The 20,863-nt window shown below is 36.0% G+C and overlaps 2 protein-coding genes across 2 annotated transcripts; one reads left to right on the top strand and one right to left on the bottom strand.

Moving 5' to 3' along the window:
- LOC127873334 (signal recognition particle 9 kDa protein-like) lies at positions 1-9,747 on the bottom strand. Its single transcript, XM_052417177.1, has 3 exons — positions 9,586-9,747; positions 4,828-4,896; positions 1-865 (listed from the first exon to the last, which is right to left on the bottom strand). Exons 1-3 carry the CDS (start codon positions 9,655-9,657, stop codon positions 770-772), a joined length of 237 nt encoding a protein of 78 aa, XP_052273137.1. The 5' UTR covers positions 9,658-9,747; the 3' UTR covers positions 1-769.
- Positions 9,748-12,519: 2,772 nt separating this feature from the next.
- LOC127872094 (craniofacial development protein 2-like) lies at positions 12,520-13,266 on the top strand. The gene is made up of 2 exons (XM_052415423.1): positions 12,520-12,846; positions 12,910-13,266. Exons 1-2 carry the CDS (start codon positions 12,520-12,522, stop codon positions 13,264-13,266), a joined length of 684 nt encoding a protein of 227 aa, XP_052271383.1.
- Positions 13,267-20,863: the final 7,597 nt, after the last annotated feature.

Consider the following 20,863-nt stretch of genomic DNA (forward strand, 5'->3'; position numbering starts at 1 on the left):
AACCTGTTGAAGTTTATTAAATCTTTTTACATCAAATAGCAAAACATAATAAATATAAACAATATACAAGCAGTTTCCACAAACCTCCGAAAATCAAGGTAAACGAATGTGCACAATCAAATTGACCTAAAAAACAGGACAAAAGATCGTATCTATAACATCACTTTTCATATTTGCAATCACTGATTGGTGTTATGGGAATAGCTTAACAAAGTTGTTACCTTATCAACAGACCAGGATTTCTTTCTTTGAGAAAAGTTAGTTTTAAAACTTTCAGCCACTTGGCATGTTGCTTTACATTATCTCAATCTACTTCAAACAAATGCACATTTATAAGTCACAGGCATCTCAATTCAATCAGAATCCTGCCTTTTGATGCAAGATTTTGCTATGATTTCACTTTTGACTCATGCTTATTATCTGCTTTGCATCATGTTGATGTAAACAAGATGATAGATCAATAACGTATTGCATCTAATAAAAGAGTTTTAAATTGCTTACTATTTGACTAAAAGGTTTAATTATTCAATATTTACAGAGAGTTCAGCTAGTATGCACATAAAAAGAGATCTGTGCTTCTGTACTTTGACTCCTGAAAATTTCATCCAACTCCTGAAATTTTCAAGCACTTGTCATTTGACTCCTTGTTTTCATAATAAAATTTCCTGTAACCACTGAGTGACAAAATGTCTTTTGTGTGCATTCTGCTTAATTAAACTGGAGTTTTCAGTTATAGGCTTAAAGCCAATGCATTTTATAAATCCAATGTTCACTTCTCCTTTGAGGCCATATGTCTCATTAACTGGTTAGTGAGCTTTTCCAGTTTCTTGACATCTTGTGCCATTTCAGTTCTGTACTGCAAACACTGAAAAAGAAATACAGAGTGTATTCAGACCTGTTAACAGCTTGTAAGTAAACAGATGAATTCTTCAGACAAGAAGACCAAAGGCCCCTTGTGTGCTCACCCGAGACCAGCAGCATTCAATTCATGGAATCTGTTTTGTTTGATAAATTTGACTTCTTACAACTTTGTTCTACCCCTTACGACACAGATTTCATGCAGGCATGGACATTATTGGAGCAAATGTTCAAACATGTTTGAAAATTAGGCAAAGAAGAAGGCGTAATCTTGGTGTAAACATTTGAATTGATCAAATCAAAGTCTGACACATATTATTTTTTATCATGTCATTTAAGGATTATTAAGTCCTCTACATTCTGAAGGTACATGTATTTTATTGGATCTATTTAAAATTCTCACAAATAAATGTATTATCATAAGATCCCATGTTTCTTAACATTTCATGATGATTGTGTAAATTACATGATTTTGTTCACAATGTTTCAATACAATTGCTCAAGAAAAATAGTCCCACCCACTGGCAGTAGTGTTTTAAATGGAACCATTTTTGTGATGATTGATACAAAAATCTGACTTCCTAAGTGTTCTCAAGCTATCACAAGTTGATGTACTGACCCCACATTGACCATAGAACTTAGCCAAGAAATCATTTGAAGATTATTTCATCTTAATTGTGAAAAGTGGCCAATAGTGTGGCCTCTAGAGTTTTCACATCAAATGTTTGCAATAGGCATGTGACAGTACCATATTTTACCATGTATAGAGCGCAGTTTATTACTTCCAAATTACAAAATAAAAATTCGGTGCGCATAATACATTGACACAATGCTTTCCTGATTGCTATATTGCGAAACATCTATTTGGTAATCGCAAATCTTCATAATTGCCGCCATTTTTTTAAATGCAGTTAACTACACCTATAATGTTAAAGACTGAACATGCCGATGTTGAAACAACAAATAGCGGGTAAGGGTAGGTATGAACAGGGTATAACAGTTTTGACAAAAATTAAAAGATGAAAAAATGTCTTTGTTGGTGTTTTCATACTTCTTTACTGATCACATTTTTAGGGGCTGTTGTCGACATAAAATGAAAGCACATAAAGGTAGGTGTGAAGGAGTTGTGTTTTGCAGGTTAAGGTAGGTGTGTGGTATACAAGAGATGATCTAAAAGGCTTGCATACTTAGCTATAAATCTTTGCTGGTGACCTAATTTTACACACATCGGATGCAGATTAAAACTTGGCATTCATGATGTCAAGATTTAAATTCTGACCAAGTTTCATTAAACTTGTGTTAAAATGTTTACACTTGAGACAAGAGTGGTAAGACTGACGTTGTTTGTTTACACACATGACCCAGATTCAAAGTCACATCACGTATGCACAACAAAGGACCTAGGGTGATAATAATAGCTGACCATGAGCACTTTCTGCTTATAACAGACATGCAGACGGATATTTTATTTCTTGCATCTGTTGGAACCAGTTTCACGTTGTAGATGCATATCCGTAGCCTCTCTGTCAAAATGCTGCCTCTCTGTTCATTCTCGGCTGCCTCTCTGTTATATACAAGAAAATGGATCATCCGCATTCACAAAACAGGTAAGAAAATATAAAATTGAAACCCGTTAACATATTTGTGCATAAAAAGAGGAAGTCCATGAGTTGAAGCATATATCCAGCTAGTTGTTCACAGTATTTCGCAGATCCAAACACATATCACAACCTCTATCGAAGATGGGATGATGACGAGGTTGGTGGAACAATCGTGCATACATGCCACTTTGATGACTTTTTATCATAGCATTTCCCTAATATGTCAAATATCTAGTGTCATTGATAGCATCTTTATGATCAAATCCTTACGTTCAATGTACACTATATAGTAATTTTCCTCAATTTAACTTAAAAAATGCCAACTTTCGCTTTTGTTGTGGCACGGGAAGCCTCTGGATCGGCTCACTTTTTTGGCACGGGTAGCCTATCTAGTCGTCGATTGACACTGGCATGGGAACCCTCTTCATGACTTTTCTTGTTAATAAACGTCAATATTTGAACAAGTATTGCAAATTAGATCATACTAAACCGCTTGATATATCAAAGTTCTTTTCTCGAATGGATATGACTAATTATAGGCTAGACTTTTACAAAATTCAATCTTGTATTGTGCCCTTTTTTAGTTGTAAATATTTCATTTTTGAATATTGATGAACACAATTTTGTTCTTTTGGCTATTGACGAAAATTGAAAGATAACATAAATATCAAATGAATAAACGTTGATACCAGGGCTCAGTGAACCAGGAAGCAACTGGTCCGAGTCAATGGACAGGGACGTCATGATACTACTGGTTCATCCACTTGTCAAAAGCCGTTTCAAAAGGACGTTTTAAAATGGGCCCTTTTGAAAAACTGAGGCAGGACAGCGACAAGTTACTTGATTTGCACGAGAAAATCCATGAACTTGTAGCATTATAACGAATCTTTGGTTTTTGCATTATGTACTGTAAACACGTGGCACCAATATGTGTTCATTATTTCAGCAATTTATCAACGCGATTTTCATTACTGACGGATTTATACATGTACATAAAGATACCACAAATATGTAGCCGATAGCGTTAGTCCAAATAATTACGTTAAAAGTGATATTTACATACAATATTCTGACATTTTAAATTGTTTCTATCAATAATTTTAACCCTCGTTCAATACAGAATCCGGATATGGCCAAGTAGATTGTCTCATGTCGACCTTCGTGGTCGACGCACAACATTTAAGCGACGCACGATATGACATTCGATATTTAAAGTCGACATGCGACAATCAAGATTTGAGTGTAGCATATCGCGCTGGATTTTAGAAGAAAATCTTGACTACACATGGCATATTTCTTTTTACTATTGTGAAACTGACAATTCTGGTGTCAAAATATTGAACTTGAATTTTATGACAGTTTAAATAAATTTATTTAATGATTAAGATAATCATTTTATCATTGGGACGCTTAAAATACACCATTCCCATTGTTGCGAGGAACGGCTATTCGGCCTAAAACTCAATAGCATGTGTTCCTATGCCAGTGTCAATCGACGACTTGATAGGCTACCCGTGCAAGAAAAGTGAGTCGATCAAGAGGCTTCCCGTGCCACAACAAAAGCGAAAGTAGGCATTTTAAAGTAAAATTGACGAAAATTACTATAAAGCTTACATTGAACTTAAGGATTTGATCAAAGAGATGATATCAATGACACAAGATATTTGACATATTGGGGAAAAGCTATGTTAAAAAGTCATCAAAGTGGCATGTATGCACGATTTTTCAACCAACCTCGCCATCATTCCATCTTCGATAGAGGTTGTGATAAGTGTTTTGACTTGCTAAATACTGTGAACATTTAGCTGGATATATGCTTCAACTCATGGATCTTGTCTTTTTATGCACAAATGTGTTTACGGGTTTTAATTATATATTTTCTTACCTGTTTTGTGAATGTCGATCATCCGTTTTCTTGCATATAACAGAGAGGCAGCCAAGAATAAACAGAGAGGCAGCATTTTGACAGAGAGGCCACCGATATGCATATACACCCTGAGTTTTGAGAATAAAACTTTGAATAAAAGTACTTTATGTGACATAAAAATTCACAATATTGGCACATTGTTATAACAAACTGTTGATATTTTAAAATATCTAGAGAAAAAAATGTATATGAATATACTTAAACCTTCTATTTATTAATTGGGGATAACTCTACAGGAAAAAACTACATTTATGTTTTGTGAAAAGGTAGCTAGGTTTTACAAAATGCAGTGAACAGTTTAAAAAAATGAATACAGAATGGCATTTATAAATAAAATTTGATTTTGTCATTGTCAATCAGTCCAGTAATAAAATTTGATTTTGTCAATCAGTCCAGAAATACTTGGGAAATAGAATTTTATGTACATTCTATTATACTCACAACAGAATCATCTGTAATTTTCACCTCTAGCTTCCCATCACAGTGGCGATACTTTGTGACGAAGCGACACTGCAAGTTACAATATTTAATAATTTATTTATTTTACATTGTTATGAAGGAAACAAAACAATAACAAAAAGCAAAAAAATATAAAGAAAAAGATATGCACCATTTATCAGATTTGATCCAAGACCATTTGAGTTGCGTTCTGGGAAAACTTGGCTTCATGCATGTGCGAACAGTGTCCTCCTAGACGTCGTGTTCTGGGAAAACTTGGCTTCATGCATGTGGGAACAGTGTCCTCCTAGATAAGCTTCTGCAGTCCACACACAGGGCCAAAAATCCCTTCTTCGCAAGGGGCCTCTTTTTTTCCCCTTAACCAAAAAGGCCCTTTCCCCTACAGAAATTTCTTTAAAATCATACATTATTCTCTATATTTCCAATCTACAACAGTATTTTTCATTTCTCAAAGCCAGAAAATTGTGTCTTTTTTTCCCGAAAAAAATGGTGTGGCCCTTTTCCCAATCTTGGTGTTTTGGCCCTGACACAGGCCAATCAGGCAAGACACTTTCGGATTTTAATCGAACTTTAATTTTCAAAGAAGTCTCTTTTATCAATAAAAATCCAGTTTATGTGCGAAGTGTTCTCCTTGTTTAGCCTGTGCAGATGACACTTTACTCACATTCATCAATCCAAGATTTCCTAGAATGAAGCCCAAAATAACACTAAGCGTGCCACCTATACATATAAATATATAGCGGTGTATTTAAAAGTAAGGTTTGCTCCTTTGATAAGGTGTAACTCTGTCTTACACTCAATGCATAGTATTGAACATGTGTAAAGGGAAAAAAGCCAAAAATAGATAAATTGTCATTGGTGTCTTGAAACAAATCATTGTTTTCTCAACAAATATTTATTTTACAATCTGCTAAATATTTTCATCATGTTATTGATACATTTCGTAATCATTACTTTTATTCACAAGTAAACTCAATAAACTCATCAGGGTGTCAAGACTTTTCTTGATTAATTTTATGTTTAAGACTGGTACATGTATCAGGGTTTCGCTGTCGATCGCCATTGGCGCCAATGGCAACAAAATAAATATTCTGGCGACTAATTTATGAAAATGGCGATTTTTAGAAAATCCGCATTTTTCTGCTTAATATTTCCTTCAAATGACATAAGACGCGGTTTACCAGCCGCTTTTCGTCAGTCGTTTTGTAACCCATTTCTGTGATGTAAGCGACACTGCTGAAATCAATGGAGCATGCGACTGTCGCAAAGTGGCATGCAATGGTGATAATTGCGATTATTTGGGGTGTTGTTACAAGTTATCTTAATTGGTCGGCAGTTTTATTGCTTCAGAGATAAGGCAACATTGAAATATACCGACTTAGCGTTTAAATGTGAAGTGTTTGTCACACTGTTCGAAGCCGATTCAAGACCGTTACATTGACAAACATCACAATTAAAAAGGTACGCATCGATTGTTTTTAGAAAAATAGGTGTAATTATAGACAATAATAAAACATTTTACATGTATTGGTTATATTTAAACGGTGACATATTTCTGTTTTACTCATCAAAATGCAAGTTCAGAATTTCTAACCACTTTTAGAAAGTGAACATAAGATTCTGGTAATTTTGAGACTAATTAAAAAAAAAAACAACGTTCCCCTGCTCACAGTCACCAGCTAACAAACAACAATAAAAAAATATGATTTCCAACACTCAATCTATGCTGTGTGAACATTTTATATCCTCAAAACTAATGAATTCATTCACTACCGGTAGTACTGATTTAAAAAAGGTAAACATAGTTAAACACATGAAATCAATTTGGCATTTGATATACAGAAATGATTATTTAATTTGACTGTTGTGTTATGGGCTCTATGTAGAAGGTCATATGCTAGCACACCAGGGTTGTCATTATGATTGTAAACAAAGGATTATTTTGGAATAGTAACCGATTTGGGGGGGGGGTGTCATGGGGGCCGCCTAGGCCCCCTTGTAGGTCCAGTGCAAGGCCCTGGTAGGGGGTTCAGGGGGGCAAAGCCCCTGACCGAAAACGAATTCTATACATTTTAGGGACAAAATACTGCTATTCTCAGAGCATAAAAAGTTCAAATGAGGTCTAAAAAGAGTAGAAAATTTTAAGATTTTCACATTTTTAGTAAACTGTACAATGTAAAAACATATTATATTGATAGATCTTTGCATGTTCCAATTTTATCCATTACCCGATAATCCAGTATTATTACGATTTCTTTTTTTTTTCAAAACCAAATTACGGCCAACATTGACGATGAATGTGGTCCGCCATTTAAGGCAAGTGCATATACAAATTGAATTGTGGGATTGGGGAATTCCCATTGAACATGCGTGAATCAAGTAACGCGATTTGAGAGCATTGAGAACTGTTTATATTTAGTAATTATGACAAATCAACGACTCCATCTAAACTGTTACATGTACCTCCTTCCAGAAAAGTTTGCGAAAGTGTAAGTGAATATCTGAGAATAAAAACGCGTCTTTCTTAAAATATTTCCGAGTAGATCTACTTTTCATTCCAGATCGTGATATAACTTGTCAGGTCATTCATGCATGTAGACCTATATGTATGCATAGTTTGGCAATCCTATAACACGTTATTTACCTACTTATTACATTATGTGTTATGACCATATGTATAACAAAATGAATTATTTAATGGAAGTATTTTCAAATGCGTATAATTAAATGTGTTATCCGAAATCATTTTCAGATTTCATTATTCACGAAAAATTAAGAAAATTCTAGCAACAGAGACACATATATCTCGTGTCTTTCATGTACAGATGAAAATCATGCCAAAATTAGACTTCATACATAACATCACGTCATTCTACCTCTGGGAAAGCGTGGACTTTAATATTTAGATGCTGAATAACAACTTCGTAGCGCAGAGGTCGCTAATATCTTTTATTTTGGTAGAAAATCGAAGAGCATTTTTTAGTATGTGGAAACTTTTTCTCTAACTAAAAAAACTAGTTAATTATGCTCTAGAGTGCTACATTCGTTAAGATACGGTCAGTAATAATCTGTGAAATGTACAGCTATTTGATACAGTTTAACGTGGGTCGGCGTGTATTCGGCTGCCAGAGCGCTGATTGGTTGACGTGCTTACCAAGAAGAATTTGATTGACAGCTGGAAAAAACAATATTGGCCACTTGTTGAGAAATTCATTGAAAACTCTTAGGCGGAGTTAGCGGACTGACTGAATGAGTGGGCGTCCCTCTACTATACTACGGTTATTCCACGTCAATTATTGTTGGTTTGCGTGATTAAAACTACAGATCGCAATTTTAAAGATTCTAGAAAAACAATTGATTTTCTGGCGATTTTAACCGATGAATTCGATTGGCAATTGGTTAATAATGACAACCCTGGACACATTTATATCATTTATAAAGTACACATTAATTGATTATTAATTAGTATTATATTAATATTATATTTCCCTTTTTGTATTTTCAGATTTCCAGAAAGCTGCTGAAGCACCAAAACTGCGGCAACATGTTCAAGCTGCCAAGAAGGTGTCAATCAACAAGACTAACAACTGATTGAATGTGCCTTTAGTTAATGAACAATGTTTAAGGTGTTGTAATTATTCATAATACTCTTATTGAATCAATTCCTTTAACATACTGTAAAATGCTCAGTTTTTGTTTGTATTATAATAACATGACCTTAATTGCCCAAATGTAGCCACCGTGTGGTGACAACTTTTTTAATTTGGCGACAGTGATTTTTTTTGCTCAAATTTACAGCCGAATTTCGGCTGCTTCCCAATCGCAAAAATACACGTTTTTTCCCAAAATCCTGACCAAAATTTCCCAAAAAAAAGCCCAACTTCAAAAAAAATAATTTTTTTTTTTTTTTTTTTAAACAAAAAAAAGAAGTCTCATATAACTTAATTATGATTTCTTAAATCTAGGTCTCAACTTTATTTTTTAAACATCTTACAAAATATATAACTTGAATTTAGTCATTTTTGTCCATAAATCATTCCCAAACTTGCCACTTTAATTGATTAAAAAAAAAAACAATTTGACCAGACTCCTTTTCTAGAAAACTCCCTGAACATGCACTTAAAAACAATATCACTTCTGTTACTTATAATCCTATTTATAATGCTTAATTTTTCCCAATTTTATGGTTTATCGCACTATTTTTCCCAATTTCACGGTTTATCGCGCTAATTTTCCCAATTCAAAAGGCACAGGCTGTAACAAATTAAAGCAAAAAAAATCACTGGGCGAAAGTAAGTGGGCTGGCGACAACTTATTAAAGCCCAGAGGGAACCCTGAATACGCATTCAACAGATTTTAAAAATGTTTTCATGTGAATACCACACAAATAAATGTTAAAACATTTATTCGGAGAATTGATTACTTATGCTGGTACTTGTACGATTTACAAACATATGGTGCAAATGTGGTGACATAGAAATTATGGTGAAATAGCCACTTATCCAAACACCTTAAGTTTATATGATAATTTCTTCAAATGAATAATTGAACAGACTTCTTGTGCACGTTCTCAAATTATGTTTCAGAGTCAATCATCCGATAAAAGGTGCTGTTTGATAACATATTTTAAGACTGAAATATCCGTATTTACATTATATCCGAAATGTATGGTGCTTCAACGGCGTACAAATAATGTTAGTATTGCAAACATTAAATAATAGAAACCCGCATGAAAACAACCTTCATTGGGTCATTGGTATATAATCTTTCTGCGGCCTTAGCAAATTCTTCCCACGACGTCAGAAATGTCATTTTCTTGCAACGTACGTGTTCTCCGGAAGTATATTTACAATAAACAGAGCAGCACTAAATAAATTAAAAATATTTTTGTTGTAACAATGGCAAATAGGGTAAAAACAACTGTCCAATACAAAACCAACTTTATTGTGTTTTAATGACGCTCGCCATATTTCAGATTGTCGTTCCTTGGATCATGTAAGACGCTTTTGTAACTCAAGAGTAAAATCATTTAGTAACAACACAAACAACAAACAATAATGCCTTTAACACATTCAATGTTCTACCTGTGATAAATCCTCAATCGGGGGTGCACTTGGCTTTAATAGGGCCGTCGCTTTAATAAATGTGTACCGGTAAGCGAAATTTAAAGAAGATAATGGGTGCCCCTCCGGAATGTGTTAAGTATAAGAGTTTGTGAGTGGCTTTTGGCGTATATATAAATCCGTCTGTCCGTTAGTAGCAAATGGTTTAAAACATTAGAATGGAGTGCCCTTTTAATATTCTATATATTGTATATTGTGTGGATCGGATATAGGCAAATATATGATATAATGAAGTATCTTTGCATTCAAGCATTTAATGGTTGAAAAATATCCTTGATAAGAAATATTACTGAAGGTAGAAAAATGACATCGCATGCAATGCTCTCATTGTATGGTATTCTGCTGTTAGGAATACTTTCGTTTGTAGAGTTGTGATTATCACATTCTGTTAAATTATGTTTTTCTGTGTTTTTGATTGTAATCATATGCGCAGAATAAGCATGTTTTTCAAGCTTCTCAGTACTGAACAAAACTGGAAACAGCTAATGTCAATTTCATCTAACTTCTTTGTCAACCTTCGAAATGTGTTGTTATGTCAGCATTCTCTTCATTTAAGAAACGGGTTTTCTTCACTTTAGACTCATCATTTAAATACCACCTTTGATATTCTTCAATATGCCTTGTTTTACTAACGGCTTGACAACCATATCTCTTTTTAAGACTGGTTTCTGTGTTGAGACTCACTGAGAATAAAGATGTGGAGATGCAACGGGAATTCAGAGAGGACGATATCATTGTGACTTCTTTATGGAAAAGTTTTGGTCTTTTTATGTAAAAGTACAATACTTCTGCGAATATTGGCGAGGATGATATTCGTGTTATCATTCGCTTCCAAAGGGCCTGTTATTGTATGTTAATGTACATTTGTGGATGAATTAATCTCCACTGAATCGCACTACGTTGCCCGATTTTGAAAATAATGCGAAATATGTTGAAAAACATATCAAACCGCAGTGCTTTCCACAGGATTTTTGTCAGGCGCCCCGGGGCTGATAGGGGTGGTTCGGGAAGGGTGTCCCCTCCCGACGTTGATTTTTTAAATTTAACGTGTCAATCAACGCTCTGAGGTGCGTTTTAACTCAAAGAAAACCAGCGTCGAAAGACGTCATTGTGTGCGCTATGACTCTTCAAAAAATCCCCTGTCATTAAAAAATATATATACTTTTTTATATTGTTTAATTGTTTTAAAACTTTCCCGTACTGACAGTAAAATCCTGACTCGAACGATTCTCCAATACATCCGTTTCAACCCGACTCTATTACTGCATACTTACTACTATTCAAGTTTCTATTTATTATCCGATAATCCCGTTTATTCCGTTTTTATCACTTTCTGGTAAATGTTTACGATAAAAGCTCTCAATTATTTCTTTTGAACAAACCTTGCAATTTTTTTATAGTATCAAATAAATTTTAAGTGTCTATTTATAGATAAACATATCAAACCCATTTTAACCTAGTTACTCTGTAGAATTATCAGTGAATTTTCAAAACATCCGGTCGTTATTGCCACCTCGGAAGTTTTATTGGCTCATTAATTAATGCATAGCAAAAAGAGATGGCGCCTTCGATAAACGGCCGTGTATATTGAAAAGTTTTTTTGCCAGAAATGTTACAAGAAAGCCAGAAACTATATAAGAATCATTATTAATGTAAAGCATCATTTGAATCGTCTGTGTGATAATGTGTGTATATTTATTTTGACTTATTTATTGAGATGTTTTATTAATTTTATGATAATGCAAGTATTTTTTAAGAGTGACACTGTTGGTCAATCGGTTATTGTCGGCTCGGGTAAAACCCATGGTACTCCTAAGTATACTATAATATACGCCAGTTAAGGAAAATATACAAAACGTACCCGGAAAATTAACGCTAACTTGGTCGTAGTCCGCTCATATTTTTTTTTAAATTTAATTATGTTCATATTATTTCATTTGCAGTAACATGGTCTGTTTATTATCTAAACTCATACACACAAGCATATAGAGGCAGGATTTGTTCAACGATAATTCTGTTTTGTGATTCGGTAGCGCGTTTTACGACATCGGATTTGGAGCGGGAATAAAACTCGGATTCAGTCTTATCTTGGCCAATATATATATATATGCCGTTAAGCGTATGTTTCGGACCCGTGTTAAAATTTTAGTATACTTAAGAGTACTTTTGGGCAATCGGTCACTTAAAGGACCAACTAATTGTTTTTAATGAAAGTTCAATACTGCTCCAGCAGCTGGAGTTTCACTTCTTTATATTGATGTACTTTTAAGTTATACCCGAGCCGACAATGATCAATCAAGCGTCTATGTTTAAATACGTATTTTGTGTCATAAAACAGTTGTCATTTTTTAATTACAGAAAATAGGTTAGGTTACATGTGAACAAAATGTAACTCCGCCTAAGAAGGTCCTATGTTCGTTTGCGAAAGGAGGAAGGTTGGGCGTGGGGCTAGCAACTCCACCCCGGAAAAAAGTACCCCGATACAGAAACCGAAGCAACAGCAAATATAAACCAGCGCTCGATTAAGGAAGATGCCTCTGCAGAGATAACTATGACGCAGGTTGGTGAATGTCTTATGGCAGCCAGCCTGCCGACACATCTTCTTTCGATGAAGGCAACAACAAAAGTAGGAACTTGGAATGTAAGAACTATGTATGAAACAGGGAAAGCAGCTCAAGTAGCAAATGAGATGAAGCGCTACAACATTCAAGTACTAGGAATATGTGAATGTAGATGGAATGGATCCGGCCTGACCACATTAGCAACTGGAGAGAAGATTGTCTACTCGGGACACGCCGAAGAGAACCATGACCACACAGAAGGAGTTGCCATCATGATGTCCCCTGCAGCTGCGAACGCACCCATGGAGCGGCAGCCAGTTTCCTCCAGAATCATGACATACAGATTCAACTCTAAAAGAAGAAAAGTGACCATCATCTAGTGCTATGCCCCCACTAACGATGCTGATGGAGAGACAAATGAAACATTCTACGACGCACTGCAAACAGTAGCAGACGAACTACCCAAGAGAGACATCAAGCTACTGTCGGGTGACATGAACGCCAAGATAGGAAAAACCAACACTGGTAAGAAATTGATCATGGGTACCCAGGCCCTCGGAGATATGAACGAAAATGGCGAACTGTTCACAGACTTTTGTGCCTTCAATAACCTGGACATTGGCGACACCACGTTCCAACACAAAGACATCCACAAAGTAACCTGGATATCACCAGATGGCAAGAAACCAGATAGACTACATCACTATCTCAAGAAAGTGGAGACACAGCCTGCATGACTCAGTCTCCAAAACAGGAGCCGACGTAGCCTCAGACCACCAACTAGTGATGGGAGTCATCAAGATCAAGCTACGGGCCTTCAGAGACACAGCAGATAGACCTCAGGCTAGATTCAACATCCAAAGACTAAAAGAAACAGGCTTCAGGTATACCTTCTCAGTTTCTCTTAAAAATAGATTTGAGGCCTTAGGTATGGTGACAGAAGAAATGCCACTGGACGAACATTGAAGCTGCCTGATGGACACATGGAAAGACTCGTGCCAAGAAGCCCTGGGAAAAAGAGCCAACACTTTTAAAGAATTGCTCTCCGGAAACACCTGGAATCTGATACAAAACAGGCGAGACATCAAACAGAAAATCAACAACACCAAGAATGAAGATGAAAAGAAAGTGCTCCAGGAAGAATATACTAGTATGAACAAAGAAATAAAGAAAAGTGCCAGGACAGACAAGAGAGTCTTCTATGACACCCTGGCAACAGAAGCAGAACAGGCAGCTGGGAAGAGAGCACTCTGTACAAGATCACCAGAACTCTCTCTACCAAGAAGTCCTACCAAAACATACCAGTCAAAGAAAATTGGGCACAAGGTAGAGTCCCAGCAGATTGGAAACAAGGACACCTGGTGAAACTTCCAAAAAAGGAGACCTCGGACTCTGAAAAAACTGGCGAGGCATCGTGTTACTGTCAGTGCCAAGCAAGGTACTAACCCGCATCATCTTGGAGCGACTTAAAGTTGCAGTCGACGAAAGACTTAGACCAGTACAAGCTGGCTTCAGAAAAGACAAATCGTGCACCGACGAGATCGCCACGCGTAGAGTCATCAATGAACAGTCCCTGGAGTGGCAGTCAACGCTGTACCTAATCTTTGTTGACTTCCGCCAAGCGTTTGACAGTGTTGACAGAGAGACTATTTGGAGACTCCTCCATCACTATGGAATCCCGCCATTATTTGTTAACCTGATTCAGCAACTATACGAGGGCGAAACGTGCCAGGTGATCCACAATGGCAAACTGACAGAGAACTTTGAGGTAACTACAGGAGTCCGCCAAGGGTGCATGCCGTCACCGATGATCTTCCTGCTTGTGGTGGATTGGGTCATGCGGGAGACAACCAAAACAGATAAGACCGGAATCCAGTGGACCCTTAAACAGACCTTGGAGGATTTCGACTTTGCAGATGACTTGTGCCTGATGACCCAATGCGTCCAACGCATGCAGCAGAAAACAGACAACCGTGCCAGAGAAGCAGCAAAAACCGGACTGCAAATTAACCTCGAAAAGTCAGAGACTATGGCCGTGAACAAGAAACATCAGAAGCCTATTACCCTAGGAGACAAAGAGCTCAAGGAGGTGGACTCCTTCACCTACATTGGCAGCGTTGTACAGCAACAGGCGGTTCTGATAATGACATCAAGGCTAGACTAGGAAAAGCCAGATATACCTTCAACACTCTAAGGCCAGTCTGGAAAGCAGCATCCCTCTCTATCCACACTAAACTCCGGATTTTTTACATTAACGTCAAATCTGTCCTCCTTTACGGCTCTGAGACCTGGAGAGTCACCAACACTCTGACCAACAAGATTCAAGTCTTTTATTAACAGGTGCCTCCGTTACAGCCTAAAGGTCAGATGGACAGACAAAGTCAAGACCACCGACATATGGAAACAGGCGAACCAAGATCACATCGGACAACAGATCGCAAGCCGGAAATGGAGGTGGATTGGCCACGCCTTGCGAAAACCTCAAGAAGACATCAACCGGTAGGCCTTACAGTGGAAAAAGACAAGGCAAAAGACGAGTCGGACGCCCTAATGGAGGCAATTATGTGAGGAAGAAATGAAGAACTGTAAAATGTCATGGGGAGAGCTAAAGAAAGCAGCCCAAAACAGAATACGCTAGTGGACTGTTGCCGAGGCCCAATGCTCCACAAGGAGCTCAAGGGAATAAGTCAAGTGAACAAAATGAAAAATTCACTTATGTTCTTTTCGGCATCTGTACATATTTTAGGCAACTTAAAACAAACAAAAGAATACGACATTACTATTTTACCCCAGTGTGGAATTAAAGGCTCGTAAAAAGGTGACAAATACAATTATTATGCATATAAACAGGTCTAATTTTTACCGGCTTTCAGTTACTCTTGCATAAAAAAATTAATATATTACAGCTTAGGCGCAACGTTGTCAAGAATTATGGAAGATATACCCGTTTCATAATTTAAAGAAATTTTTACAACTTTGCAATTTCCGTACATTTTCGCTATCTCTGATGTTCCTCGGCTTTTTTCGTAAAGTACGCATATATTGATTACGTAGTACAAACAACACAATATCCTCGAAAACGAAGAAAGAGAACGTGAGTTCGGTAAGATATTTTTGTGTTGTACAATATTTTGTTTTACATGGAATTGCATCATGCATGCTTGTTATAGGCGGATGGATATTGTTTTGTCGTTGTCTGTCCGTCCTTCCGTCCGTCCGTCCTTCCGTCCGTCCGTATCTCCTTCCGTCCGTCCAGCACTTTTGTGTCCGGAGCCATATCTTGGAAGTGCTTTGGCAGATATCATTGAAACTTGGTATGAGTATATATATGGATAAGAGGTTGATGCACGCCAAATGGCATTGTACACCATCAAATAATAACGGAGTTATGGCCCTTTGTATTTTGAAAAAATGCTTTTTTTGTGTGTCCGGAGTGTCTTGTGTCCAGAAGTATAATAGCGGGGGATATCAATTCAACGAATTTGCTTGTTTAAATATATGTTTCATTTTCTTCTTTTTTTGTTTGAATGTCTGGCCTCTTCACCCTTGACCTGCTCACGTGATACACAATGTCTTGTGCCGACCAATCAAAATGTATAATTGGAAAAACGGCTTGGAAGCGCTCGGCACGATTGAGTAAACTGAGTAAACAGCGATGTAAATAGACTGATTGTAATCACAATTAGACTTGGAGGACACTATATTTTGAGCTCAAAACAAGCAAATTTTTTTATGATAATGTGCATATTTATATTTATTTTTTAAATACAATAGGCAAAACATATTTAACAAGAGCACCGCATAGCGGGTGCCAACGCTCGGCTGCGGGTGCAGTTTTGAATAAATGAAAGCTTGTCAGAAGATTTTTTATATAAGAGGTCACAGTGACCTTGAGCTTTGACCTAGTCACCCAAAAATGGGTGTGGCGTGTAGTACTCATCAATGTGCAGCTACATATGAAGTTTCAAAGTTGTAGGTGGAAGCACTTGATTTAAGAGCCAATGTTAATGTTTTAGCACGACGCGGACTGGCCGAAAACAGCCGAGCTAAAAATCGGTAATAATTACGGATCGTCTCCTTTTACGGGCCTTTAATCCAACGCTTTATCATGGGTCGCCAGAGAAGACTCTGCACCTTGAGTACGATCACATTCTGTGCAAGAGTCACAGTTAAGTTATATTTCTGAGGATAGAAAAAGACTTACTTTATTCAGAACAACTACCAGGGGGTGGATCTTACGCAAGTAACTGGCGTGGCGTAAGTGAGAAAAATAGTAACTGTTGTTCAAAATGGCGGTTAACGAATGATTTTTGAATGTTTTCGAGGGGATTTTTGAAAGGTTTGTACATTTACCATACTTATTCGGCATTATACTTACGCGCAGGATGATCTACTGATATCCAGTTAACCTCGGTATAAATACTGTTGATTCATTATCAATATTTAAAAAGTTATTGAAGACTTAATACGCAAGTGCAGCTTTGTTTACGATTGACACGGTTCACTGTTTGTGCATTTTTAGACTGTATATAAGGTTTTCTCGGCAGTTTTCATGGAACTGTAGACTCAAGAACCATCATAGTTTACCTTGCATGCGAACCAGGATGCTCCTAACAGGCAATCGCAATATATGCATCAAATTAGAAAATTAACCCCCATTTCCATAACTGTTAAGCACAGTTATCCCACTTTCAGTAACTGGTATTTATGCAAAAGTAACAAAGATATGGACCAGACACACAATTGTGGACAGACGGTGTAAAAAGTATATGCCTTCCTTCGCGAGAATTATAAAACAGTATTTACATTTAATTATGTTTTTTGGATTTCTCTTTATGCTACAAACATAAATATTTCAGAAACCATGAGTTTGACGTAAGGACTCCGCACAAAAGAAAGTAGGGAACGATCAGCAATCTCGCGGAGTTTCGAAAGGCGTTCAGTCCATTCGGAAACACTACAACGGTAATGAAGGAAAACTACTACATTCTTCAAGACTCGGCATTACATCAAATGATTAAACGAACTCAAGATAGAAAACGAACACGGCCCTTTTTATAATACATGATTTAAAGTGACTTTGACATTTAAATGGGATTCATATTGATGATATTTTTTTAATTATAAACTAATGATACAATGTAAGCAAATGATAACTTATGCAACAGAGATCATTTCATGTAAGTAGTATTCGAACATGAAATTATGAAATTTTATGATTTTAACCCTTTACCCTTTTCTGAATTGTTAATATTCTTTTTAACCGTACTAAATTAATAAATCATTGTCTTATAGTGATATATGTATTTGCTATGGTACTGTCAAATGTCATGTAATAAATATTAATGTTAAATATAAAAAATGTTAGTTGACTAGATGCCCAGGGTTTAAACACGAGTGCAAAGATCAAGTGATTTTATAAAAGTGCAACTATACGTATTGCATACATATGACAACATTGTTCAATATCGTTTTGCGCGGATCAGATTGGGTATTTTACTTTTTAAAATCATGAAAATCCCGGATGTGGACCGAAGCATACCATTTTTTTTTCTTAAATTGTAAAATGCGTATCGTGCTAAAACGAGTTAGGACATGTATTTGTTATACATTACAATATCAGTGTCTTGACAATATAAGCTGATAAAAAGCAAAAGTATTGGTATTTGCTTATTAAGAAAGTATATTTTATTCCTTATATTGTTATATCTATGAATACACTTCAGCTGTCCAAGATGTCAGAATATTGATCATTACGATATTTAAAGTAACTAATACGTGTTTGGCGCAGTAAAAGTTGTTTAACCCGTTTTGCGGCTTTGTGTTTTACACGAATGCATGACAAGGTATAATATACAACACATTAGCTGTTCCATAATCATCCATTTAAACATTTTTCATAGACGAGGCAAGACACTTTCGGAGTATCGTGTTTATTCATATGCTGTTTCAACAGCATTCCTGTCTTAAACGTTTTGGTGCATGTTGCACATGTAACCTTTCTTTCTTCATGGTCCGGAAGGCTGAATTAATTCATTCCAAGAATCAATGGGTTTTGTACGACTTCGAACATATTTCACACACACATATATATATATATATATATATATATATATATATATATATATATATATATATATATATATATATATATATATATATATATATATATATATATATATATATATATATTCATCAGAATGTGAACTTAAATGTTGTTAAAGAGCGTATTTTGCTGACATGGCTTCGCACACAGTTTACACGAATACTTCGGTGCATTGCCTAGATGAAGCTCATAATCATTCTTGTTTAAACAATACGCCGTACTGAACGCCTTCCCACACTGACTACAAACTTTTTGACTATCGACGTGGGAACGGGTGTGACGCTGCAATGAATTTTTACAATTAAATGGTTTTCACGCCTTGGAAAATTGCACACGTAGGTGGATCCACTTAGAAGCTGCATGTGACGCTTTAAAGAGTTTTCGAACGATAAAGCAACACCGCACACTTCGCATGTAGGTCGTCTCCGTTTGACGATGACATCTGAAATAAGACATGCAATAATTCGCCTTAAATGACTAAAGGCTCACCGATTTCGAAAATGACTTTGTTAGACTGCGTTGATTACACATTCAATGACTCTAGATATATTTGTCCATGAACAATAAGTGTATCTTATCTGTGTGTAGTAATAAAGGTTATAAAAGAAATTGCACGATATGGATTCATATTGTATAATTTCAAGGTTTAAACCGTTTCACGGCGGCATTGAGGGGACATTGGCTTTTTTATTTTGAAATATTTCCAAATCTTCAAAAGCGGTGTTCTTGCACAATTCTCACACATTTAAGAAATACTCGTTCTCATGTCTAACTAATGATAATGTTATGCATCAGCAATAATTTAACAAGAAAAGTGATATTTACGTTGAAATCAGTTTGCTAAAGGAAAACAACATTAACCGTTTAGACGTATGCGGTTTATTTTGTCTAATTATTTGGACTAAAGTGAATACTTGCGCACGGAGGAGTGTATAAAGGTGTATAAATGCGAAGGCATTTTCTAATTTAAACATGCGAACGTAAAATCAATATGTGCGCAAGTAAAAGCAATGCGAGCGCACGAGAAAGCAATACATGCGCATGTGATAAATAGATCAATGAAAATGTAAAACGTGCGCACGCAGAACGTTAAACATGCGCACATAAACATCAATACGTGCGCACATACATGTAATTCGTGCGCAAATAAAAGCAAAACGTCCGCACGTGTATTGTAAAATATATTGTCCTTTTGTCTATGCCCCCGTACACTGTATTATGACTCCACAAATTATAGTAACACATCACCTATAAAAAAGCAGATCTAAACATGCGTATTTTTATTTTGTTTTCCTTTTTTATCTGTGTGCTCTGACTTTTACATAAATACCAGTTACTGAAAGTGGGGCTATGATCAACATTTATGGAAATGGGGGTTAATTTTCGAATGTTGATGCATATATTGCGATTGCCTGTTGGAAGCATCCTGGCGTTCATGCAAGGTAAACTATGATAGCTCTTGAGTCCACCTTTGCATGAAAACTGCTGAGAAAACCTTATATATGGCATAATAATGCACATACATTGAAGCGTGTAAATCGTAAACAAAGGGATACTTGCGTATTAAGTCTTCAATAACTTTTTAAATATTGATAATGCATCAACAGGTTTTATACCGAGGTTAAATGGATATCAGTAGATCGTCCTGCGCGTAAGTGTAATATCAAATAAGTATGGTAAATGTACAAACCTTTAAAAAAATTCCGACGAAAACATTAAAAAATCATTCGTTAACCGCCATTTTGAACAACAGTTACTATTTTTCTCACTTAAGCCACGCCAGTTACTTGCGTACGATCCACCCCCTGAACTACGGTTTACCAACGAAATGACTTTTTGTTACTTAAACATTCGCGACATTGAAAAGTGGTAATGTCGTTCAACTTTACTTACGTATAATGGATTGCAATTAATGAATAACTAGCAAACTATTACAATAATATAAATAAACGTTATTTATACGTTTCTTATGTTAACACTTAGAACATAAATAGGTCAGTACATAAACAAGGGTCGCAGGTCCTAACGCGATGACGCGGTAAAAAAAATACTTAGTTGTTTGCAACCTGTTGCGATAGTGTAAAAATAAAATTATAAAAAAGAAAAACTCTATACAAACTAATAGTTTATTTAAATATTGAAATACTATCATGAATATATAGAACATTATCATTGTTGTTGTTTTTTTTTTGTATGAAATTTAGTTATTATTCACTGCATGAATAAAT

This window comes from Dreissena polymorpha, chromosome 3, assembly GCF_020536995.1.
Source record: "Dreissena polymorpha isolate Duluth1 chromosome 3, UMN_Dpol_1.0, whole genome shotgun sequence".
NCBI lineage: Eukaryota > Metazoa > Mollusca > Bivalvia > Myida > Dreissenidae > Dreissena > Dreissena polymorpha.

Excerpts from the sequence above, each read along its gene's own strand:
- LOC127872094 (XM_052415423.1), top strand. The coding sequence starts at position 12,520 with ATGACGCAGGTTGGTGAATGTCTTATGGCAGCCAGCCTGCCGACACAT. Across the intron at positions 12,847-12,909 it reads CACCCATGGAGCGGCAGCCA|TGCTATGCCCCCACTAACGA; the intron begins GTTTCCTCCAGA and ends ACCATCATCTAG.
- LOC127873334 (XM_052417177.1), bottom strand. The coding sequence starts at position 9,657 with ATGACATTTCTGACGTCGTGGGAAGAATTTGCTAAGGCCGCAGAAAGA. Across the intron at positions 4,897-9,585 it reads ATACCAATGACCCAATGAAG|TGTCGCTTCGTCACAAAGTA; the intron begins GTTGTTTTCATG and ends TGTAACTTGCAG. Across the intron at positions 866-4,827 it reads AAATTACAGATGATTCTGTT|TGTTTGCAGTACAGAACTGA; the intron begins GTGAGTATAATA and ends TTTCTTTTTCAG.